Source organism: Triplophysa dalaica, chromosome 4 (genome assembly GCF_015846415.1).
Source record: "Triplophysa dalaica isolate WHDGS20190420 chromosome 4, ASM1584641v1, whole genome shotgun sequence".
In the NCBI taxonomy this organism is placed as follows: Eukaryota; Metazoa; Chordata; class Actinopteri; order Cypriniformes; family Nemacheilidae; genus Triplophysa; species Triplophysa dalaica.
In genome coordinates, this window is record NC_079545.1 from 20,221,806 (window position 1) to 20,248,058 (window position 26,253).

The following is a 26,253-nucleotide window of genomic DNA, read 5'->3' on the forward strand; positions in this document are numbered from 1 at the left end:
CAAGCAGTTTAGTTTGAGAGGGTTGCCACAACACAGTCAATGGAAATTCGGCTGGGCAGACTGAACCGTCGACCACGGCTGATGCCGAATGGCAGATACACCCTGCTCTAACCCGGGAGGGTGATTTGAAAGAGCTGGATGTAAATGACGGTGCGCCACTGCATTGGATGTCGGTGTGAGATTTGTATGCGTGAGCTACCTGGAAGAGGTTTTCCTGAGGAGCTGAAACCGAAGATAACTGCACTGAATTACATAAGCGCTCAGGTTGGGTTTCAAAGCTATCAGTGACTGTTTGACAGATGCATTTAGTTCTACGTAATGTGACGGGTCTTCATTAGCTACCACGCTGTGTGCAGCGGTTAAAAGACCAAGCTAAAGTGAAGTCAGTCGATCAGACAGACACAGTAACTCAAATATGTTGTTTATTTCATAGATATCTCGAGTCAAAGTGCAATATTTTTTAATATTCGTAAAGAACACAATATTCGTGCATGTAAAAAAACTAACGGCAGCATCGATAGCAGAGGAGCACGAGCGTAATTTATGTTGCCAGGAAACCGCAGCCACAGCATCTGTTAAAGCCACAGTTTTGTCAACTATGATTGTCATTTTGAGGAGAAAAACGCTGAGTTCCTCCCGCTGCTGATCACTAAGCAGTTGGAGCCAATCCGAGCGTACCAAAATCATGTTAACACAGCTCTGTCGCTTTTGTCTGCCGCCGCTATTACCGTTACACCATCCAACCTACGGTTGACAGAGTCACAGAGTTGTCGTGTTTTACCGCATCCCGATCCTAGAGAGACAGCCTACGGGCGAGAGGTAAGACGTTGTGTATTAGACAGGTGGGTGCACTTGGGTGAATGCATTGAGATATGATGGATAGCTTAACGACGAAGTGTCAGTTCCGACCGTACTGCTGTCACTGTTTATATTGTTCACACCGGTAATTCATGTAAAACATCAACGATTTAGGTTCAGCGGTCAGTCTGTGTGTTCTTGTTCAATGAACGGAACGAGCGCTTTACGCAGAGATCTACTCTGCCTAACGGTTTACGTTAACGCTGCCTTATTTTGCACGTTTCTTTGTTTATTGTCCACCCAAGCAGCGAGCTGGACGCGATATTGTGAATGGAACCAGAGCCAATAAGCCTCCATGTATTATTATTGAATGAAGACGGTAGAGAAATCATTGGCTGTCGCATGAATTATGTGCAGCCTGTGTTCATTCTGTCCTGCATCGGCACGGTTTTGCGGAGCATTGCTTGTCGTTATTGTTCGTTCATCTGCCTTGCGTGCATAATGTTACTATAGAGGCACGTGTGGATGCTTATTACCAGAGTACAGGAAGCTTCTCATAATAATATGCATAAACGAGGTCCTTTGAAAATAGATTTTTTTTAATTATTTGGAAAACAATAGCAACGGGATTTTTATCGCCGTTTTATCAGAAGCAGAATCACACACCACCGGGATCTGTGAAAAGAGCCACCGGGATGCTTAGCTGAAATGACGTCATGCAGACAAGCTTGTTATGGAAGAATGAGCTCGTAAAAGAGAATCGCCGTATGTCAGAGCATACGGTTATTTTAGTTATTTATTTTTCGTTAGAAAGTATACGATTTTGTAAATTGATTACTTTACATTATATTGTTACATTGTTGCCTGTTTTTTTTTTATTTCTGTAACGGGCACCACAATTTTGGATGGATGGACTGTGTCTGGATTCAATTCTTGAGTCCTTAAGAATGTATTCTGGTTGTACAAGTAAACACCTCGAGAGGCGTAGTGGAATCTATTGCTTGCTCCGTCTGTTGTATATTGGATCATATTGGACACATATTATCTGCACTTCTGTTTTCTCTTGGATTTATATAATATTGGAATTTCTTGGACGTTTTAAAACACACTGTCATTCTTGTGTCTATTCCGAATCCTAATGCACTTTTACTGTCCCCTGAGTTTAGAAGTCTCACTATGAAAATATTTTGTCACCATGAGGTATGAAAATGGTCTTGTTTCTTCATGATTGGAAGCTGATCTTTTAACTTTATAGGAGTCATTCTTTTGACATGATCGAATGGTTGCTATATGCCATTTTTAGTTCTTATAAAAATTTTGTGAGGTTGTAACTGGAGAAAAAAAGTGATAATATAATATTGATTTAGCATTGATTTTCAGTTCCACATGCAGCCTACATGCTGGTCATACATACACATGTTACCTCATCCTGCAGTCCCATTGCTGCAGATGCATAGCTCATGCATTTTTATGGAAGGAGAGGATATGTGGGTCAATCAAACATGTCTGAGTTGAAGCCTTTCACCACTGCTGGCTCTAGAGAAAAGCATGTTTTGCCTCATGATGAGACAAGGAGATCCCACTCTGTCCTTGACATTTTCTTTCTATCAGTGCTCACATGCCTTCCATGAATTTCTTTAGTTCAGGTCGCTGAATGGCAGTAAGTGGGTTAAGTGGTTATGGTTGAGTTAGATCACACATTTACACATGACTTATGACTTAACACTGTACTCTGTTCAGCCCCTAATATGTCTAATGTGTGTCTTTTACCTGTTAATTTCAATTACAACCAGAAAATAGAGCACTTTCGAGCTCCATGTCAATATTGATCATTGGGGATTGATCCACAACACCCATTTTGGTATAGATACTTATAGTCAATGGGTGCCAGCCAATGTGATATGGATGCAATTTTGCCTATGTTTCACATCACTGAGGCATATTAAAAATATACTATATAAATCCAGAGTGCTCCATTATCACTAAAAATACTATAGTTTTTTTTTCTGTGCCAGGACAGGAGTATTCAAGATACTCTTAAAGGGGTCATTTGACGCGGCTAAAACGAATATTATTGTTTGCTTTAGATGTAATACAATGTGTATACACGATTTAAGGTTAAAAACGCTGTATTTTCCACATATCGTGCATGTTTGTATCTCCTCTTTGCTCCGCCTCTCTGAAACCCGCTGATATTTTACAAAGCTCGTCTCTCTGAAAAGTGATGTGTGCTATGATTGGCCAGTTCACTAGTGCGTAGTGATTGGTCGAATACTGCACGGGAATGTTCCAAAGCAATTGTACTGACAGGTACGCCCACCTTACTTGCGTATACATTTGGGGTGTCTTAGTCAAATCGTGTTACGAACTGATGTAGATTGGCTGGGTTGTGGTGACACGAGGCGTTTCAGGCAGGTCTGGGTGAGCATTCGCTTCTAGATAGAATACATCTTTTGTTCCAACACTTAAATTTTTGCAATTTTACGTGTCTTATGGGCAACTTATAACACACCAAAGACACAGAAAAACACATATTTCTGGCGAATCACCCCTTTAAATTTATGTCATTCTAAAAAAAAATGTAATAAATCCAGTGACATTCACGGAAAAAGGGATGTCAATGTCGAAACAAAAAGCTTGGAGTGCTGTGCTATTTTTTATTAAGGTTTTGGATACTCCTTTTTACAGTTTTCACATTTTAGAACAATAGTAAATGTATAGTGTAGAAAGGCTCAATAAAAGGAAGGAAGGAGGCGGGAACCAGCAGACATTTAAATAAAGTTTTAATATAAATAATAACAGCCGGCGGCCCCCACCGTAAAACATGCATACAACCAAAAAACATGTGCGGGCCGGTACCTCTCTCTTCGACGGTCCGGTTGCTCGTTCTCTTATGCTCCCGATCTCCAACGTGATACGAGACTGGTGCGCGCACAGCTGGCGCTCATTAACAATTACCCACCGGTCTCGAACCACGGTCTCGCCCACGCCTACTCCACTCCATATAGAAACTGTAAAATAACACAAATGCAAATATCATAATTATTTAATGATAAAAAAAATTATAAGTAAATGTTTAAGCATGTGGGGGCACGGTGGCTTAGTGGTTAGCACGTTCGGCTCACACCTCCAGGTTTGGGGGTTCGATTCCCGCTTCCGACCTGTGTGTGTGGAGTTTGCATGTTCTCCCCGTGCCTCGGGGGTTTCCTCCGGGTACTCCGGTTTCCTCCCCTGGTCCAAAGACATGCATGGTAGGTTGATTGGCATATCTGGAAAAATTGTCCGTAGGGTGTGAGTGCGTGAGTGAATGAGTGAGTGTGTGTGCCCTGCGATGGGTTGGCACTCCATCCAGGGTGTATCCTGCCTTGATGCCCGATGACTCCTGAGATAGGCGCAGGCTCCCCGTGACCCGAGGTAGTTCGGATAAGCAGTAGAAAATGGATGGATGGATGGATGTTTAAGCATCTTCCACATTGTCACCCTTTGCCTAAATGTACTCCTGGCATTTAATCAACCAGCCTCTCGAGATCTCACCCTGCAAGGGAGTCTTTTTAATAGTTTTACCTATGTTCCATAGGAGTTCTGCATCGGCTGCTTTTTTCTTTGTTTATTACATTTCTGATTGTCTTGTAATGAAATAAATAAGCTGTTGGCACAATTATATTTTACTCCAAATAAGAAATTAAAAAAATTCCGGCATAAGCTCTCAGATAAAAGATTTAAGATTTTTTTTAGTGACTAAACTTTTGAGTTGTGTTAAAAATGCAAGTTGTTCCTTTTTTTTAAGAGAAACACGCTTATACTCATAACATACTGCTTTTTACTCATTAGTTTTCTTAAATTAAGTCTTTAATTCCGTTAGTTAGTGTGTTTATTTGTAAAAAGGTAATGTAATTTCATAAGGTCAGTACTTTCTTATGAAATGTTTAATCTTACCAAACTAAACTGTAATTAAAGCAGCATGCTTTTTAATATTAACCTGTGCTATTAAGATTTTTATATTCAACTACAATACATTTTTTTCTCTATTTTAAATGAAACCATAGTCAATTGAATAAGACAAATCAGGATGAGATAATTTATTAAATGACATGACATTAATTAAAAAATGTAACTTTTATCTTTTCATACCAAACTGAATTAAAACATCAGAGGTGTGAGAATTGAAAATGATATTCCTGTATTTTCTCTTAAGACACTCTTTTGTTCGAATTGAGAAATGCTGCAGAGTGAATGAATGACAGTCCCTTGTGAAACACTGCATACACTCAGACAGCTTTTCCATTCAACACGCAACTGTTTGGTATGCAGACACTGTATAGCGGCATACTACTATGAGATGCAGAACCTTGCTCATAGTAACATAAGAAATTATATAATGCAGCACATATATGACCCTGGACAACAAAATCATTCTTATCAGTCAATTTTTTGAAATTGAGATTTTTACATAAACTGAAAGCGGAATAGTTACGTTTTCTATTGATGTGTGGTTTGTTAAGATATGACAATATCTTGCAGAGATACAAGCGTTCTGAGTGTGCAAAAAATCAAAATATTGCGAAAATCTCCTTTGAAGTTGTTAATTAGACGCGCTGTGACAGGCCATTCACTCACAAAAATAAAGGTTTTATATATTTTCGGTAGGAAATTTACAAAATATCTTCATGGAACATGATCTGTACTTATTTCCTCATGATTTTTGTCATAAAATAAAAAAAGATGTATTTTTTGCTTTTACTAAAAATGTTAACGTGCTACTTAAGACTTTTTTAAAGTTTTTGTGATCCAGGGTCACATATAGTGAATAATTGAGAACATTGTCAATGTGTGGCTTATTACAGAAATAACCCTTTTAAGATTTAAAATCTATGAAACGGAAAAATTATCTTATTTCATCACCAATTTGACCTTGAGTTAAATACCAACGTGGCTGTTGCACCTACATTTTTTTATAATCTTTAAAAAAATAAAATATTATATTTGGACAAATTCTTGTTTTACTGACAAAATTCTCTGAATTTATTGAGAGTACTTCATAGGTGGGCTGAATTGTTCCACACATTGACCATGGTAGACCATCTGGAAGCTGAGCAGGGGTGATGGACATGCCCAGGTCCTTTCCATATAGGCCACCTTGTACTGACAGTCGAATGTTTGTCTTACTGACTACATACATGCTCTCTCTCTCTCACCCACACACTCACACAAGCTGACATTATGTACAGTTTCAGGCAATGAATTATGTTTTTTAGTGCCTTCCAATGTCAACACAATACATCATGCTTTAGACTGCTTTATTGTTGGATACATGCCCTTAGTTCACCACTGTTCTATTCACACAAACACGAATTTACAACTTTACATGCCATTTTATTAAAACAATTGATTATCATAACAACAAATAAAAATGCTTTTTATTCTTTATTACAGCAGCTGATCTGGTTTCCACCAGCACACACACAAAACTCATAGCCGAAAGAAAGGCACATGTCCTCACTCTGACACATCTACACCACACCGGTTTTATCTCCTGCCACCACAGAGATTCCATGTGTGGTGTTGTTTGGTTTGGCTGACACCATAAAGTCTCACACAAACACACAAGCCGTACTCGCAATGTATGTAAAAACCTCAGAAATTGTGACGTGAAATAAAATGTACTTTTAGCATTTTACACAAGCCATAAAAACATTGTTTTTCGGTAGGGACGGCCTTTATTATTCCCATTCTAGCCAGATAAGAGCATTAGGTGATGGCATGTGTAGTAAGCAGATGGCATGGCCTCTTCTCTAGTGTGTTTTTTTGCTAAGTAAATTAAATCAACATGCAATCAATATGAACCCTTCTAATACATTATTATTGTAAGGATTTGCTTTTGTCTTCAAATTATTTCGTGAAAATGTTCTGCCTTCTGCCACTGAAATTATTTTATTTTTGGCTGACATCACCAACCGCCTCACTGTCATACTGGCAAACAAAACATATATCTGTATTCATCTTCATGAAGCTATTAGACACATAAATAAACCAGTTTGAATACCTTAGTGAAACTTCTGTTCCAACCCTAACCAACGCAGATTTCCCAGAGCGTGTCAGATGGTTGAAGGTGGAATTAGTCAGTTTTCGTCAAAGCTGATTCAACATCTGCCCACGTCACTGATGCAGATTCCTGTACCCACAGTATGTCAGTTCAAAGTTCTGTGGCATCTTGTTCAACTGTGATTCATAAAGCTTGCCTCCCTCACTGATGTCTGCCCGAGCAGCATACATGCTATGACTCCATTTTGCGCAATCTATTTTTATTTAAAGTCCGTTTACGGAAGTCGTGCCACTCCGCGGCTATGTTTGCAACGCCTCTGGGCAGCCATTTACATCATAGCAATGTCCTATCTACTTGAATGGAGGAAGGCAGATATTTCTAAAATTGCTGGCAAAAATCACATTTGAAATGGCACATTCAGATCAATAATTAATTATGACACAAACTGTATCATAAATTTGGTTTGCTAATCTTAATCTACTGCACCTACGCACAGGCTGGCAAGCATCTCACGAGAACCCCGCCCCAGAGAATCGTCAGTCTTTAACGATTTACCATTGGTAAATTTGACTTGAAGGCTTGACTTCCTTCGCTAAAGCGGCCATATTGAGCGTTGCAGTCCTTGCCATTCATTTTTACGGCAGTGGCGCATCTTTTTAATATTAATATCTTTGTTTAAATTCACTTTTCTGTTTTGTTTTCAGCAGCTGCCATGACAGGGGTGGGAGCAGAGGATGACATTCCTCTCTGTGAGAGGAAAACTGTCACAGACTTCTGCTATCTCCTGGACAAGTCTAAACAACTTTTCAATGGCTTAAGGTCAGTCTCTTCTCTTAGTCTGAGTGTTTTGTTGTTTGTTTGTGGACCTGTTTGGCTTCCAGATTGCTGTCTGGCTCCAATCGTGCTGTGACCTTATGTCTACTTTGCTCACTCTCTCCCTCTGCTTTATGGGTGTGGCCTAATGCTAAATGAAAAGCATCAATGACTAGTTGGTGGGTTGCCACTATTATTTGAGTAGTTGACTAATTGGTTCGAAAGAAGTCCTGAATAATTAATAGACAGTTCATTGATCTGTCTGTTTATCTACATGTAGCTATGGGTTTACACAGTTCTGTCCATGTGCCATGTGCAAACTAAGGCATGACTGCTAAAAATGTAAGAAAAAAATCATTTTCACTAATTGAGAAGTCAGTAGTATGAAAACGAGCCGACCATCATGACCCTTTCCTATTGGTTGCTGTTATATATGTAAATAAGCAGGATTAGCAGTGCTAACATTTCATCTGAGGTGTGCCTCATGTACGTGTCTGCGTTCAACCTTATAGGATCCCTTTATATTTTCCGGCGTCTGCTTGAAGTGAGCTGATCTGAATGAATATTCAGTGCTCCTTTTCCACCCCCTCATATCTGCCAGCGTTTGTCTCTGCAAAAAAGAATCAAGTCACTCCGTGTTTATCACCATTTCTTAGTGGCCAGTAGGTTGCGTTTGAGTTAATCAGTCATTTATAGCCAAGACTATTTATAGGACAAGTATGTCAGTAGCTGTGGGCTCTATCTCCCTCTCTTTTAGTCTATATGACTCCACTCTTTTTCTCTTTCTTCTTTCATTACTTCACCATCTGTATGCCTTTCCTCTCCTTTTTTCTTGTCTTACGCAGGCCGTTTCAGGGTGTATGTGTTTGTTGCAGGTAAATTTAATATGTAAACTTCGGATTTAATGTAAGCTTGTTGTGGATATAGCTTATTTTATGTAATGCAACCAACGAGTAGGCTATAGCCTATTAATTAAGTTCCATACCTTATAATTCCATTGAATTTTTGTATAGGTTCGGTTTTTAGTGTACACCCTAAAATGGTTGTTAAAAAACCCTAATCCATTCAAACAGAATACAATTATTTTATTTTTATTCACGAAAGCTGTGTGAACGCGTTAAAGTCGGCCGCTCGTTCCTTTTATATGCTCCCAATCTCCTACGTGATTCGAGCCCGGTGTGCGCACAGCTGGCTCTCATTCACAATTACTCACCGGACTCGAACCACGGTCTCGCCCCGCATTCTCTACTACACCAATATAGATTCCTCGTCACATATTGTTGTCAGGGCTGGTAGGGACTAATTCTCAGTATAAACAATATGTTTTTTTTAAGTAAATACAAATTTAATCAATTTAGTCCATTTGGATAAATATGTTTATTTAAAATATATGATCATTTATCAAGCCATTTATTTTATATTTTTATATCCACAGTACATATGTATTGTAGGCTCTGTGGCTAGACGAATGCCCTCTTCATAGAAGTCTGATAATGGATTTTTTGTAAATGAAAAAACTACTGACAACATACAAACAACAAATGTAATGTAACAATTAAAATGCTCTTATCATAAACAGAAAACAAATTTACTTTCTAAATACGCCTTTCCATGCCATTCATACAAGAACTACTTTTTAAATTATTTCCCAATTAGAACGTTGTTCATCACAAAATGTTACCCTGCAAAAGTCTTTTTACTGTGTGTCTGCACTACTGTTGTTAGCACGTGTCTGCTGCTCTTCATGCAGTGCTTCTTTAGCGGGAGAAAAGGAGTGCGCCAGGAGAGGAAAGTTTTAAAATGTAGCGCGCTTGGCGCTAAAGGATATAATGGCGAAAGATCAATTACATAAATGTTCCTGAGAGCGCGTGTGATCCTCCATTGTGTAGATGTGCGGCTCAATTTAACAGCCGCAGTAGTCAAATGTTTTAAATAGTTTATCAGGCTATGTCTTGTGGTGCGGATGAATGCTAGACCATTCTGTCAAAGTTTTTTTAAAGAACCATCTGTTTCTTACTTTTATATAGTCTGAAGAACCACACAGATTCTTCAGATGTTAAAGGTTCTTCTTCAGAGTGTTTGGATAAGAATATACTTTGTTACATGAGTTAAATATCCTAATCATAACATGAATTTTATATCCCAATCATAGCATGTATCCAAAATAATTTATCAACTTGCAGAACTAGATGCTTTCTGTTAGGCCACACCTCTTTGCCCTGTTTCTCCATGCTAATTAGGCTGTCTAACCAGTAGCGGCCTACTTCTGTATTTGATGCTTAGCAACACCCAGATGAGTTGAGTAATGAAACGGCTATTATTAATTGGACTCATTTCCATAGCTATCACTTCTCTTACTTGATTGCTCTTAGCATCTCTGGTATTTTTATATTGAACAAGCTTGGATTGGATTAAGTGATTTGTAAGTTGTTATGTGCATGTTTAAATCAACATGCATTGTTTTTTAGAAGTCGAACATGTCTCAAGATGTAGGTTACTAACACAATTTAAATGGGTCCTATTTTGCCTAAATGTCTTTATTATGTTTAAGATGTGCTGAACAATAGGTGTTCATGTTTTGATTTTCGTAAAATGGTTTATATATTACATATTTCAGCTGTGTTTTACACCGTCAAACCTTGATAATCAGAAAACAGTCTGTTGAGCTCCTGGTTCTATGAAGTCTATTGTGAATGATCCACTGCGTAGTGTGTGTGTTGAGATGTCTCACCCATTACACTATCCGTGTTCCAGGGGCAGGGTCATGATGACTCTTACATAGGAGTTTCTTGTAGTTCCAATAAGTCAATCATTGTAGTCTTTAAAAAGGGATTTCTGTTAAAGTGCTCAATATATGAGCACTTTCAACAAGTTGGTATGATTTATTAGGGTCTTCATGAAATATCTGTAACATACTTTGCTTAAAAACACTCAATGGTTGTGTAAACAAAACCCCTTTTGCCTTTTCAAATGATAAAGAGTTACTGCTGACCCCACCCCCCTTTCAGCCGGCGTGTCAACACAACACACATGTTCATGATATTTCCTGAACTCTACTGTGGTTAGTTTTGTTTTAAACGTCTCAAATCATTCGTCCTGAGACTAAAAAATCTGTCACAGCAAACAGCGCATCCTAGTAATGCACTCATGCGTGTATGCTTGCCTAAAATCCAAGGAATACACACCTGAAGATATCAGCAGAATTACATTAATTCTAGCGCTTGTAATTGAAAAGTTATAGACACAGAACGTGAGAGCATAACTAGTATTTGAGATGTTTAAAACGAAACGAACGATGTTCACCCTTGTTCATTAGCATTTTTAGCACTGTGTGTCGCTTGTGAAAACAACAATGGCGTTCAGCACCGTGGGTGGTATTGTGTAGATAAAGGGGTGGTCACTTTATAATAGGAGCCTCCCTCTATGTCACAACAGGAGCGAAATCTGAACTGCTTGATTTCTCAAATGCTTGCAGGGAAAGGCATACTTGTTTCTCATGTTTTCAGAATTAGTAGATGCACTGGGGACCCGATTTTGGTATTAGATGTTGAAAAAGTTAGATGTTCTTCTGATGAGCCCTTTATAGTTAATATCTTCATTTTCTGTAAACTGTGAACGTTGCGACTTGATAGATGTTGTTTATGCTCAAACAGCTATACTACTCTCTAACTAAATTAAAAGAAGTGAAATTTCATGAGACCTCATCTTTAAAGCTTCAATTTTTTTATTATGTATTTATACACTAATATATGTTATAAAATATTGTACTTTTAAACTTAACAACTTATAATTCTAAAATGATCATAATATACCTGTTGTCAATAGCCGTACTGTTAAAAACCATGATTATCGTTATTTTGTTTATTCTACACATATGATATCTTAAATAATTAACACCCATGTAAAGTTTTGTCTAAAGAGCCACAATGGTTACAAAATCTCTAATCCTTACGCTGCAATTTTAAGAGGGACAAAAAAAGAAAAAACACAACATAATCAAAAATAAGGATGAATCTGACTGAGCTCTTTTTGCCACAATAACCGTCAAGTTAAAATCGGACATCGTGACATCCCTAATTTGTTTAACTGCATTTGGGCTATATTTCTAAAAGATAAATGCTTTTTTTGAGGTATTTTGGTATGCAAGGCAATGGCATTTATTCATTTTCAGTACGACTTGAGTGTCTAAGTAAATTTGATTCAAATATAGCAATATGTTATTCAGAAACTCTATGATACGAATGCTTACTCTGTGTATTGCCACAAGACATTCCCAGGTTAAACAGACATTTTAACTCTGTCCTGAAATAACCATTAACATAATTTAATAATCAAAACATTACACACAAGCAGTCTCGGCAGTAGTAAACAGCCGTAATGTCGCTCAGCTACACCACACCTGACCTCATTTGCAAAGACAAACATCACCCTTTCTTCATCCTCCCCTGCCTTCCCTCACATCCAGGTCTGTCCCTGGTTGTGTTCAGCCAGTGAATCATTCTTGTGAGTATTAATGCTGTCAGTGAGGATGGGAAATTAATGGTGCATAGAGTGAAATTAAAGCCTTAGCTAATGGTGGCACCTATCTGCTTCCTGACCTTGTCTCTCATAGTCCACAAGGGCACCAGGGTGAACCATAAATCTCGATAATCTTACAGAGTGTGTGTGTGAGAATGATGAATGCTTGTTATGAATGGAGCTGCAGTATGTGTGCATGTCCGTGTCCTGGTTTAACTGTAAACTGCATGAATGAAAAGCTTATGTCAAGCAATGTTTTAAAGAAAAAAATCTAAATAAATGACCTTTTTAAAGGATCATGAAGGTCACAGCGTTTTAATTGTAATTGTGTGTGTGTGTGTTCTTCTAAAAAAGGACCTTTCCATGAACCTGCTGCATTCACAACCCCTCTCTTCCTTCCCCAATCCCTGCTTTTGTTGTCATAGCAACCCTCTGATGATGACAATAGGGCCTAGCAGATTTTGGGGGGAGAGTACAGGTGGAAAAGGATGAGAGAGACTGAGAGAGAGAGACCACTTCTACTGCTGTTTGCCATACCTCATCAAATTCCTTAGTATCACAGGCACTATGACTCACCACAGCTCTGCCTTAACTCTCACCCACACTTTCTGACTCCATCTCTCTCTTTGATCTTTTTTTTCCCATGTCGTCATGATGATGGTAATGAAGTGCATGACAACCGTGTCAAAATGTATTTTCGGAGGTCTCATCTGCTGTTGTCCACATGATGTCTCCAGCCCTATAATAGTTGTGTTGAAGGGCTTAAAATAGCTTTCCTAATGCATTTTATATGTGGGTACAGTATTAGGGTGAAAACACTACAGTGTATTCTGTGAAATTGTCTTTTTGGTCCTAATAGAATTTTCCTCAGAAGTTTGCTCCTAAATCTGTTTTGAGAACCAGTCAATGAAGAAAATCTATTAATAAGCTATGAATGTTTTTCTTGTTTGTTTGTACACACTCCTGCAGGGATCTGCCGCAGTATGGACACAAGCAGTGGCAGTCTTATTTCGGCCGTACATTTGATGTGTATACCAAGCTGTGGAAGTTTCAGCAGCAGCACAGGTCAGCCCTGTAAAGATCTATTTCTGAAACACTTCTTTGGCTTAAAAACATACAATGCTTAGCTTAACAGGTTTAAAGTTCCTTTAAAGGTCCAGTGTGTAATTTTTTTGGAGGATCTACAGGGAGGCTCAGGATGATGTATTTTTGTATGCAAAACCCAGAAGCGAGTTAGCATTTTAAGATTTCCGGATCTATCGCTCCAAAGTCTTATGTTTTTTTTATGAGTTTTTGCCTGGTCTGTGGTAAACAAAATCTTGAAATATTTTCACGTTTTATGCTATGACATAAAACACCAATTATATCCTGCTTGTGATTTTTTTTTAAAGCCTTATTGTCTCTTAAAAATGGCGTTGCTAACAAGTTGCTTAAAGTGACTACTTCCTTTTCTCACAAGTAATGCTACGTGGCACAAATCTCTTAAAACATGCAGATTCATTCACAGAGTAATTACTTACCAGTGAACACATTTTTTATAGAGTTTGAAAGAGTTGTCTAAGCCTTGGTGGTTTCGACGTTGATATGGAGCGATCTTTAAAGTCCGAGTAAAGTGACGTTGAAATATGTGTTCTGAGTTTGTCACACAACAGAAAAGTGTGTTATTAACCACCCAGCCAAATTTGAATGGAGAAAAAACATCCAAGTAAATAAAATAAGTTTTCTTTGTCTGCTTTGTAACAGTATTTTGTTTTGCTCCCATCCGCCATCGATATGCTCCATTACTCCTGTGTTGTGCATTTCTTTGTGCCACGTTTATGATGATGATATGGCAGAAGAGGTGATGCAACTATGACGATTAGTTTATGATCCCACCCACTTTGAAGTGGTATGCTTGTGTCCGCTCACCGCTAGATGCTGCCCAATTTCATACACTGGACCTTTAAAGTATCAATAACATCAAGTATCAATAACTGACGGATAATCTCTTACCTGTTTTTACGTTACTGGAGAGCAGACAAGTCTGGACAACCGGTATGGTCTCAAAAGGTGGCAGATTGGTGAGGTTGCCTCAAAAATTGGCCAACTGTACTATCATTACTAGTAAGAAGACTTTCTTTTGACAAAATGTCAAATACAGTCTGTGAGGCACGTGAAGAATATTTTTCAATTTTTTTCAACTTTGTCGTCCTTTAGCCTCCGCACTTCGGAAACAAGCTACCTAAATGAAGCCTTTTCTTTCTATTCGGCCATTCGTCAGCGATCATATTATCACCAGGTCAACAAGGAAGACAGGTGACGGGAATCTACAAAGACGTGCTATGAATTTATTCATGCATTTTTTATTCATTTGATTATGATGTTGTGTAAAGTTCTTTAAATAATATACAGTCTGTGTTGTTCTTTGCTGGGCAGGCCAGAGCTGGTGGTTAAGAAGCTGAGGTATTACGCTCGCTTTATCGTTGTTTGTCTGTTACTCAACAAAATGGACCTGGTTAAAGCGTTGGTCAAGGTAAGTCATGGACAGTAGCAGATATTCAGTCAAACAGAGTTATCATCTCAAAGTTATCAGCTCTGTAGCCTGCGTGCACAGTTAGAATTAAATTCATGCATCATGAGTTCCAAACTTTGACTAAATTTCAAGTAAAATGAGACACTGTCAGCTATTACTCCTACACATTTTGTGAAAGTGTATGGATTTATTTTTGTTTATTGTAAAATCGAATCCCTATATTGACCACTATACCAATACTATGTCTGTCTAAAACATTCATCTTTGTTTTCTATGTGTATGTCTTTCTGCAGGAGCTTTCTGATGAGATTGAAGACTACACCCAGCGTTTCAACACAGAGGACCAGCTGGAGTGGAACCTGGTGCTGCAGGAGGTTGCTGCTTTTGTGGAGGTGTATTTTTATTTTGGATCAGTACCATCAGTATTCCAGGATTAAAGTCGACATGACATGAGTTTAATTTTCTTACTGTGACATACTCAGGATGAAACCGGATATTCAATGACAATAATGTAGTTTATAAAAATGTAGTGTGACCGTTTCTATATTAAGATTGGGTTGAGTGTATTCTATGTAATGTTTATGGCTATTTTTCTTTACAGTTGTTTTTTTACATTCATAGGCAGATCCACTTATGATTCTTAATGAGGACAATGGCGTGGTGGTCATATCCAATCGTCTGCAAGAAGGGGGCGTGCCCCCACTTGAACAGGGCATGGTGGTTGGCCAGCTCAGCTTGGCAGATGTGCTCATCATTGGCAACTGTAACGATCAGGTGGGCGAGCAGTTACATCTCTGTTCTAAAACACATAGCAGGCTCGGCAAATTACGTAACGCCAATTACAAGCAGTGCTTTTTTATGTTAAACAATATACCTGGGTCAATGACAAATAGGAAAATGTCAGGTGGTGCGACCATATATTAATTTAAAATAATATACATTTAATGTATTTAGCACTGAGTATTTTTCCCCTCATATATAAGAAATTTAACATAAAATCATGCCAAAATATTTTATTAAGAATTTTATTGAGAAAATTAACATTTATTTCTCAGTTTTGTTCTCTGTTTGTATGTTCGGACGGTCGCACCACCTGACATTTTTGGTCTTTCAAACACCAAAACTCAAAAAATCTATTGAATTTCAATAAAATGAAAAGGGTTTCTTATAAAGGACATATTGTAGATCCATTTGATATATGACATGTATTTATTCAAATTCTTTTTAGGAAAATAATGAATTTGGACACAAAACACGTCATTGACCCACCTACAATATCATGTGGGTTACACCTCATGTATTATTTTTGCTTTATTGTTTGGTAAAAATGTCTACACGTTCTTCAAGGGATAGTTCACCGAAAACATTTAATTTGCTTCTTATAAACTCGCCCCCAGGCAATCCGAGACGTAGGTGACATTTTTTCTTGGGTAGAACAATAAAGAAAATCCCATAAGAGTTCCTAAAGCACATGATTCCATCAAAAGCGGCTCCTGGTAACATATTAATGTCTTGTAAAGCGAATCGATCGTTATTTGCAATAAACTGAATGTCACCTTTAATGATATTAGCGGTACTGTACAGCCTCTGCCACACGTTCTGATCGCGATCTTCTACTTGTAGTATTTGGTGGGGGATGGCATATCATCTGCAGAAAGGTAGTGTTGAGCGACTGTTGCAGAAATGAAGTATGTGCAGTATCAAACACTCCCTTTCTGCTGGTGGCACTAAACGCATCAGAAGCGTGTGGTAGAGGCTGAGTTTAGGTAGACTGGTGAATTTGCCGTTATAGTTCTGAAGGCCAGTGTCAGAGATTTAAACTTGATGCGGGCGGCAACTGGCAGCCAGTGAAGTGAAATCAGGATGTGTGTTACATGGGTTCTTTTTTGCTGATTGAAAACTAGATGTGCAGCTGCATTCTGGATCATTCGCAAGGTTTTGACTGCATTGGTTGGAAAACCGGCTAGTAGAAAATTGCAGTAGTCCAGTCTTGATATGACCAGAGCTTGGACAAGCATCTGGTAGGCATGCTCCAACAGGAACGGCCTGATTTTCCTGATGTTGTTAAGCAAATACCTGCAAGCTCGAGAGGTTGCTGCGATGTCTTTCATCCAAGAAGAGATGTCCAGAAAGCGGGCAGAGACACCGGCAGAGATCTGCCGGTGAGAAGAGAAATAAAGCTGCGTATCATATGCATAAAAATGGTACGAGAACCCATGTGCCTTAATAATTGGACCCAGGGAGGTGGTATATACTGTATAGAAAAGAGGACAGGAGCAAGAACTGATCCCTGAGGAACTCCAGTTGTCAGCTGGTGAGATCTGGATGTCTCGCCTCTCCAGGATACCTTAAAGGATCTGCCTGTGAGATAATAGTCAAACCAGTTGAGTATAGTTCCCGAGATCCATAGTTTGGAGAGAGTGGACAGCAGGATCGGGTGGTTCGCAGTGTCAAATGCAGCAGAGAGATCAAGCAGAATAAGGACAGATGACAAGGATTTAGTCCTTGCCTGCCGTAGGTTTTTAACCGCAGAATCACAGAGGACTGCAGATTTACCAAACAATCTTCTTTATTGTTCTCCTCAATGAAAAATGTAACCTACAACTCGGATGGCATTGGGGTGAGTAAATAAACAATAAATTCGAACTATCCCTTTAAAGGAACAGTTCACGCAAAAATGAATTTCTGTCTTTAAGGCCCTCTAATGTAGCCCTTTTACAACATGTAATATAAATCTTGGGAGTCCACAGAATGTGTCTGTGAAATTTCATCTCAAAATACACTACATATCTTTTATTATACTGTGCCCTACAAGTTTATTTTTGCCTGTCAGGAAAACAGGCTGTTTTGGGTTGTGTCTCTTTTAATGCAAATAAGCTGCTGGGGTCCACCCCCTTTCCATCAGAAAGCGCATTTGCGAGCCAGTGCTTCCGGCAGCAATACTGAAAAGATTGGCCATTAAGCGAATGAGAAACACTGTCTCATCTTTAAGCACCCAACATTGTTTTGTATAGATCAGGATACACCGTTATTTAATTTAAAACTGAACACATTGTTTTTATACATGACAATACAGGGGATCTTCATCTTCAAGACTTCTATGTTTGTTTTTTCATCTGACAACTGCACACCTTAGTTGTTTCGCAGACATTCTTGTCACTGGCTACAACTGCTCTTGCGTGGAAATGTCAATCAGTGTGTCTCTGGCGGAAAGTGTAATCTATGTTCATAAGACGGAGTTTGTGCTTTTATATATTTATATGGGATAAGGAAATCAGAAGGGATGGATTTGTATAATTACAGGGTGGTTCTGCATACTGGTGACTAATAATTAGGTTATAATAACATGTTAAAGTGCATTTTTCCCTGATTAGGGGAGCTTTAATTCATTCACCTTCAAGTTGTTCAGTATACCACAAAATAAGATATTTTGTAGAATGTAGGCAAGCAAACAGTTCTGGGGCATTTCTTTCCTACTATGGTAGTCAAAGGTGGCCAAGAACTGTTTGGTTATAAGCATTCTTCCAAATATCTTTCTCTGTGCATATCAGAACAAAGAAATTCATGCAGACTTGGGACAACTCAAGGGTGAGTAAATGATGACCGAATTTTTTCTTTGGGTGAACTTTAGAATTAAGCATATACCTCACAAACTTTTTTTTGATTTATGCTTACAGTTACAACCGAGTTTATTAGTAAACTCTGTGGTTTACGACAAGCTTGCCATTTTTTTCTCAGGTGAAGTTCAGTGAGCTGACCATCGATATGTTTCGGATGCTTCAAGCCCTTGAGAGGGAACCTGTGAACTTGGCCACTCAAAGCACCAAACCAGGGACACTTGTAAGAGAAGACTCTTACACTCTCCCTGTCACTCTCTATGCTGAGTGTTTCTGAGTATTTTCACCCTTCCACCCTCGCGGCTCCAGTATTTCACCTTTATCAGCCTCTCTCTCTTCTCTTTCTTACTCCGCCTCCTCTCCGAGACTCTCCGTCCCTCTCTCACTCATTTATTTCTCTGTGTCTCTTTATCCCTCTCTCACTCATTTATCTCTCTCATTATAGGAACCCAATGAAAAGCCGGCCAAGCGAGAGAATCCTCATAAATATCTCCTGTACAAACCAACCTTCAGCCAGCTTTACACTTTCCTGTCTGCCTCCTTCAAGGTTTGGCTGATGTCATTACCTATTTTTAGCACCTGTCAATTTCCTTCCCGCTTTAATACTAGCACAGAGAACTTGAAGATTCAAACATGAGGTTTAAGCTCGATGACCTCATGAAATTATGATTTTTTGTCCAATCAGATGCTTTTTCTAATATAACTTTCTGCTGCCTAGGAAGTAGATTCATGGCTGTGATTTTAACATATTAAATACATTAACACAACACAGAAAACTGGCTTTGTCAAGTGGTTTCATGTGGTCATTACATAAGATACAGTGCCTCAGTATGATTATTTACATTACATTTCTGCATTTGGCAGCCCCTCTTTTCCAGTGCGACTTGAAGTGCATTCAACGTATAAATTAATTGAAACTAGAGAATGCACGTGGTGTGTTAGTGTCTGAATGACAACTCATTTCTGCTAATGTGTGTGTGTGCATGGCATGCGACAGAGGTGTTAACGTGTTACTATCTCCTCTGCCTGTTGCTCTGTTGGAACGTAGCACCTCATGAGTGTGAGGAAAACCCACACGCCGTAACTCAGAGTGTTACGCTTGCTACATAGCTTTTCAATTTTAGCTCGTGGACACTCTTATTTTTAGTCTCTTCCTTCTAGTTTTTATTTCCTTTTTTTGAAGAAATATTGGCAATTATTGTTAGAAGCCTTTGTGTCTGCTTCTTGAACCACTTCCTATCAATTGCTATGTTTTCCATTGTTTCATGTATTCTGCGGCCAAAAGCACCCCATCAACACCAAACCAGAAATATATTTAACAAATGTTTTGCTCAATCATTTCATTTAGTACTATGATTAATATTATTAAAATTACTATTATTTACATAATACGTTTTAGTTTTAAACTAAAAAAAGATTTTGTGGGTGACAATCAGACTTAGTATTGACATTCTTAAAGGGATAGCTCATAAAAAAATATAAATTTTGTCCAAATTTATTCACCTTCATTTTTTTGAACTTGTTTTGACTCTTTCTTCTGTGGAACAAAACAATTATTTAAGAAATGTTGCAATTCTTTTTTTGTCCAACAAAAGCAACTAAATGGAGGCCAATGTTGTTTGGTGAGCAACATTCTTCAAAATATCTTCTTTTGAGTTGTACAGAAAAAGAAAGTCATTCAGGTTAAGATTGACATGAAGTTAAGGTAATAATGGAAATATTTAAAAAATGTGGGTGAACTACTACCCCTTTAAGCTGGTTTGTCTTTCACAAGTTATAAAAAAACTGCCGGAAATTATAGAATCAGTCCCATTCCAAGATAAATCTAATATTGAATCGGTTTATAAATTAAATTCAAGATGGGATATTTATGGCTGAAGGTAGCAATAAACTAGAGGTTTTAACAAAGCAAAACCGAAATCCCTTCGAGTACCCCCTCAAACGCTCTAAAGTGACATCGAGGTGCTCAAACCCTTGTTTAGAAATCACTAATCTACTACAGTATGTGTTTGTCCCTAGCTGCAAATATGAAAACTGCTTTAAATGTTGTTTCTTTAATGTTGCTTGAACTGTATTATTAGAGCTGAGGCGGTTATTGAGATGTTCTCACTGTGCAGCACTTAGCGTGTCAATGAACGTAACAATTAAGCTCTCTGTGACACTGCTTTGGCTTTTGTAGTATTGTAAATGATCTGATTTAATTAACTGATTCAATGGATGGATTTTTATGGTCTGCTCATCGAGGGTTTGCTCTTCTCGTGCTGATTCATTCATTGATAGGAGCTGCCAGCCAATAGCGTGCTGCTGGTGTATTTATCCGCCACCGGAGTTTTCCCTGCTGGACGCTCAGACTGTGAAGGTATGCTGAGATGTAATAGATTTTTTATCTGACATTGCTGCTTGGGGTAGAATGCTTTTCTTTTAATATTACTATTCACCTCAATACCAAAAAGGTCATTGGGAGACTGAAAAGGGGCGGGGCTAATGGGACTCACAGAAGTTTTTTAGTTTTACTTTTATAGTTCTAATTTTGTTTTATTGAAGAACGTCTTTATTATATCACATCTTGCATGTATTCAGCCACAGGACCTTATGACTTCGGAGGCGTCCTGACCAATACAAACCGAGATGTGGTGAACGGTGAGATGGTGCAGAAGAGGAATCAGGCACAAAAAGAGATGCACTGGTGAGCCTACACTTCATCCGTCACTTTCATCTCCTCTGTGGTAGACTGCATAAAGACTAACATGAGCTTAGCCCGTGTTTCAACATTCAGGTGTTTTAACGTGTGGCATGCATGCACAAATGTGTTTTTCAGCCTCCACCCAGGAGACCTATACCCGTTTACCAGGAAACCTCTGTTTGTCATTGTAGACTCATCCAACAGCACAGCTTATAAGGTGAGTGTCATGTCTCTCTCTTTTTCTTTTCTTTTCACATGCTTGCATTTCTTTCATCATTGCACCATTCTGTGACATCATGAGGCAATCCATTAATCAAGAGAAGCCATGTGGTTGCTGTATAAACAAGATGGTTCAGTAAGAAGAGTAAGCAGTAAGGGACTCAAATAAAAACAGCACTGTTATGGATGTTTGTTTCTGCTCATAGGCTGTTATGATCAGCCTTTGTTTAAAGTTTTTGTCCCTGGAATGATTTGTTGTTTTGTAATATGCTTGGTTCAGTAATAGAGCTCCCCCTTGTGTACATTTGTAAAATGTTCACCATTTAAAATGGTTTATTTGATGTGTAGTGTTTGTCATGACTTATTCCTGTTTTTTGACAGAATTTCTCCAATCTCTTTGGTCAACCACTGGTATGCCTGCTTTCTCCGACAGTATATCCGAAGAGCATGCAAGGTCTGCTTTTAATATTTTATTGATTCTTTGACAACCATTTAACAGAAGACAAATAACAATTTTCGTTTTTTTTCTGTTTTGAGCAAGATTTTTTTTTAAATAACAGACTTTTTTAAATTTGGTTTGAAAACCATTTGTTTTATATATACGATATTGTATTATTCAATGTTTATAATTGTTTAAAATAACTAACTGTTAATCGCCTACAGACCAAACTCAGCGTGGGAGTTTGTTTACTCTCTTCCTCTACAACCCCCTCATGGGCTTCCTGTCTGTCTGTGGACTGACCAGCATGCGCAATGGATTGTGGGAAAAGGCCCAGGAACTCTTGCGGAAGGTTTTCCATGACATTGGCCAGATGATCACCAGTTCGCGAGTCATAGGTAGGACTGGTACCAGCACCTCTAGAGAAAAACACTGTGATCTGTTTGTCTTTTCTAATGCTTTTATGATTTTTTTAAAATCCAAATTTTAAGTAAATGTTTGGACCAGTGGACCAACAGCTAGCGTTTTGTTCTCCTGTTGGCTGCTTTTCAGATCAAGCCTTTCTGCAGTTTTATGGAGACGAGTTTCTGCGTCTGCTGATGATCCGCTTCGTGTTCTGTTGCACCACGCTGAAACTACACAAGCTCTTTCGGGTGAGGACGATAAGAACATGTTAATATTATAAACACAATATTATTACAACAACAAATAATCTTTGAACATTTTTAAGGCAGTAGTTCTCAAAAATAGAATGCAGCATTTCTTCAAAGGTGTGTTTGTTCAAAGATTTGTTTAAATAGTTCAAATAATTCAAAAATAGTAACTCTCTTGTGTTTTGCTTCATTCTGTTGCGCTCTGTACTATAAATGCAAGAAGGAATGGTGAAGGTGTTGAGATCTACATATCGCTGCTGTCCTTCCAAAAGTTCAGATATCCAAATTAACAGTTTTTAAGAAAATTGAAAAAACACTGTACAAATCTCATATATAGCAATCATTTCTGGATATTTATGACCAAAAACAAAATGTTTTTATTGCTGCTGTCTGGACTGTTGTTGGATGAGGAAGCTATTTCTGTGTGTGTGTCCTACAGGAAGCGAGGAGTTTTCCAGAATCGTACCCCTCGCTGCCTAAACAGGAGATGGTGGAGAGTAGCCTTCTACAGAAACATGTGCTGGACCTGGCAGCCATGTTGGACGTGCAAAACCTTTTCTCTGATGGCATGCTGGATAACTATTGACCACATGGTGGCACCACGGCTAACTTGCGCACACACACAAGCTCATGCCCTATAACATGCAAACACAGTCGTACTGTAGGTAGCTTCTTCTGAATAAACTTACTGGGTGTTGAACCTCTCTAAACATTTAGATCTAGATAGTTTAAGAACTATTTAAGAGAAATGTTTCATCCTTGTGGGCAGATATTTACAGTTTGTCATGTTCACATGTATTTTTAGATTTTAAGAAACTACACACACCCAGAGCGTCGCTCCTAACATACAAGAGAAAACATTGATTTCAATACATGCATGTACTGTGTGAGTGCAAGCACACGGACGTTCAGACCTGATGAGGGCAACTATCACAGTTTCTGAAGGTCAAGCACAAGGTACAAAGGGTCATTGTGGACAATTATATATTCAGACAAAAGAAACATTACAGGAAGTTGAGGAAAACATGTTTATGTTAAACCATGTAATTTAAGGGAGATGTCTGAGATGAGCCTAAAGCATTTGCAAAATGCATTTGTTGGGAGTAGGAAAATTCATTTTCCTTCTCAACACTTTGCTTCTGCAACGTTTACACAACTTTTCCTTAGGGAGCGTTCTGCATGTTTGCATTTTTGTTTTTGCTCCCATGTTCAGATGTTTTTATTGCCTTCTTTTGTTTGTTTTCGTTTGTTTTTTCGTCTTGTGGACTTTGGTCTGGTCCATTTTTGGGACGTTTCGGTCATCTGCCGAACGCTACGTCACAAACAGGATCTCCGTCGCCTCTTTTTACAGAGAGATTCTTTTTAGCATGCTTCGGGAGTGTGGTAAGCCCATACTTACATAGCCGATGTACTTACCTAATGTCTTATTCCATGTCTAGTGGACACCAATAGCCGACAAAGTTCTCTTTTATGTCACAGAGACGTACAGGCTAATACTCTTGTATATAGGTAAAAAAATGTTGTGTATATATCTATATACATTTATATGTATAGTTCTAAAAGGAGTTAATGTAATGCAGAGAAGTGTGTCTGTCTGGGTTGTTTTTTTGTGACAGATCTGTGAAAAGATGACCCCTGCATGTGACAGGGGCAGTGTTCTTGTGTCTAATTCGTGAATGGACCATGCCACTGTCTCATCTGCGCACTCGACCTCCCTGCTACTCGGATGACATTCCAAGACTCGCTGGCAGAAGAGCTTACCATTTACAATCCACCTGTGTCAAGGACAAGTAGACTCCATCGGTCTAATAAGAAGTGGTGTGATCAGTGTTTTATTTGTTTCATTACATCACGATGATAATTATGATAATGGTAACAATAATAGCCTTGCACTTTACTTGCACTATTTAAGTTTGATTCCGATGTTATTTATTGTGCTGTTGGCAAGAGGCATGTCTGATCATTCCATTATGTCACTTGTTTGAGTGACATTTAGCTTTCTCTGTATTGAAAAAATGGCACACATTCTGGCTTTCAAAAAATAGTTTTCACGGTTTACAAAATCTTCCCCTTAACGTTCTATCATGGCCACTCAAATGGGACCAGAAGATTTTTGCATGCAGATAGCACAAGGTCCCATGAACTATTCTAGTACCCCCTTACCTCTCGTCTGGTAACTCAACCCTTGTCGTTGAATCACATTTATAATTTTGCATGTTATTCCCAAATCCTGCTGGCTTGTGATGGGAATATATCTGCTTCCACTGATGTATTTTTTAAATAATACCCAATTTTAGAAAAAGCAAGAAGTTTGCTAATGTTTCGAACAAATCACTGCCAAACAGAATCAACCCTCACATGGAATTCCACTGCCCGAATAATGCAGACAAACGTGTTGTCTGCAATCTCGCAGGCACAATTACCTTTTTTATTATGCTGTTTTTTGTTTGCCATTAGCAAAGGCTCGATGGAGACGAGCAGGGAAACAGAAGGCGAATGTCACTGTTTCCTCTCTGTCTTGTCTTCTGACCTTGACCGTTGACCATTGAATGTTTTTGCCTTGTTGTATTTAATTTTTGGTAGTATGTAAGTTGATTTAATGTCTCGACTTCCTAACATTCTATAAATTAGCTCTGTCAATTCTTGTCAAGGCAATCCCTGTATAGTGGGCTAAGAGCACAGGGGTAAATACAGATTATAAGCACTTATGCATGAAATGTAACAAACATCTACCAAACTTAGATTTAAAAAATGCAATAGCCCTTTTAAATATGGGAAAATCATTTTATCAGAGTGTTTTCTTATAAAGAGACAATAGTCAATCCTGCGAGACATTTCTGTAATAGATTCATTAGCAAGGCATTAGTGGTTAAAATCCCCTCTGCTCTGTTTTAATACCACAGTTGAACGCTTTAATAGCCATGACTTAATGCAACCTAAGGATATGAATTTGTTTATTTGTTTTCTTTTGTAATCCTGGTTTGTGGGTCCAGATCCAAGGTGTAGTACGGGTGATTTCTACCGGTTCCTACTGTTGTGGGAGGGAACATTTTCAAAAGTGATGTAATGGTCAGAATACTCTTTCTTTATAAGTTAAGGGGTTCTAGAGTTGCTAGTTGAACATACTTTCATTGTCCAGTTGTCATGTGTTTTTAATCACTTAACTGTTTTGTCTTATCTGTTGCCAAATTATATTTGATGTTCGTTGTTAAATGCAGAAAAAAAAGAACAAGGAAAAAATGTGATGATACCAAAACATGCAAGCTTTTTGTTTTTAAGAATGCTATTTAAGAACATTAAAACGTTTTTGACTGTTTTGCTTAACTTGTGTGCTTTGTCTTTTCTTTTTCTAAACTAGACATTAAAGTGATACTCCACCCAAAAAATAAAATTCTGTCATAAATAACTCATCCTTGAGTTGTTCCAAACCTGTTTACATTTCTTTGTTTGGTTGAACACAAAGAAAGATATTTAAAAGAATGTTAGCATTTCTGAGGCACCATTGACTACCATAGTAGTAAAAAATTACTGTTTATTTTTTGTTCTATTAAACAAAAGATATTTTGAAGAATTGAGGCAAACAAACCATTTGGAGGCACCCTAGACTACCTAAAATCTCAATTGGTTACATAATTCTAAATACCTTTGTGTTCAACTGAACAAATATATTTATACAGGTTTGTACTTGAGGTTGATTCATGACAGAATTTTCATTTTTGAGTGGAGTATCCCTTTAAAAAGTAATTGTATTATATAATCACTTAAAAACAGACTGGATGTATATAGATGAGCTGTCATTATAAATGAATATGGCCCGTGGACCTGCAGTGAGATTACAGCACACTGTGTCTTAAATAGTGTCCCGCAGAGGCGTTTTTTTGGCACAATCCAAATGATCAGTGGCACATCCTTCAGAAAGCCTTGAAACCCCTTGTTATCTGCGGTTACCTGATATGTT

At 38.2% G+C, this 26,253-nt stretch overlaps 1 protein-coding gene across 1 annotated transcript; it reads left to right on the forward strand.

The window, feature by feature from the left end:
* Positions 1 to 25,619, forward strand: scai (suppressor of cancer cell invasion). Its single transcript, XM_056745587.1, has 17 exons — positions 1 to 264; positions 7,546 to 7,660; positions 13,142 to 13,246; positions 14,195 to 14,275; positions 14,369 to 14,467; positions 14,588 to 14,684; positions 14,978 to 15,076; positions 15,306 to 15,458; positions 18,423 to 18,524; positions 18,747 to 18,848; positions 20,582 to 20,660; positions 20,882 to 20,987; positions 21,120 to 21,201; positions 21,585 to 21,657; positions 21,867 to 22,040; positions 22,195 to 22,295; positions 22,735 to 25,619. The coding sequence occupies exons 2-17, from the start codon at positions 7,554 to 7,556 to the stop codon at positions 22,879 to 22,881; spliced, it is 1,707 nt and encodes a 568-aa protein (XP_056601565.1). The 5' UTR covers positions 1 to 264; positions 7,546 to 7,553; the 3' UTR covers positions 22,882 to 25,619.
* The last annotated feature ends 634 nt before the right edge of the window (positions 25,620 to 26,253 follow it).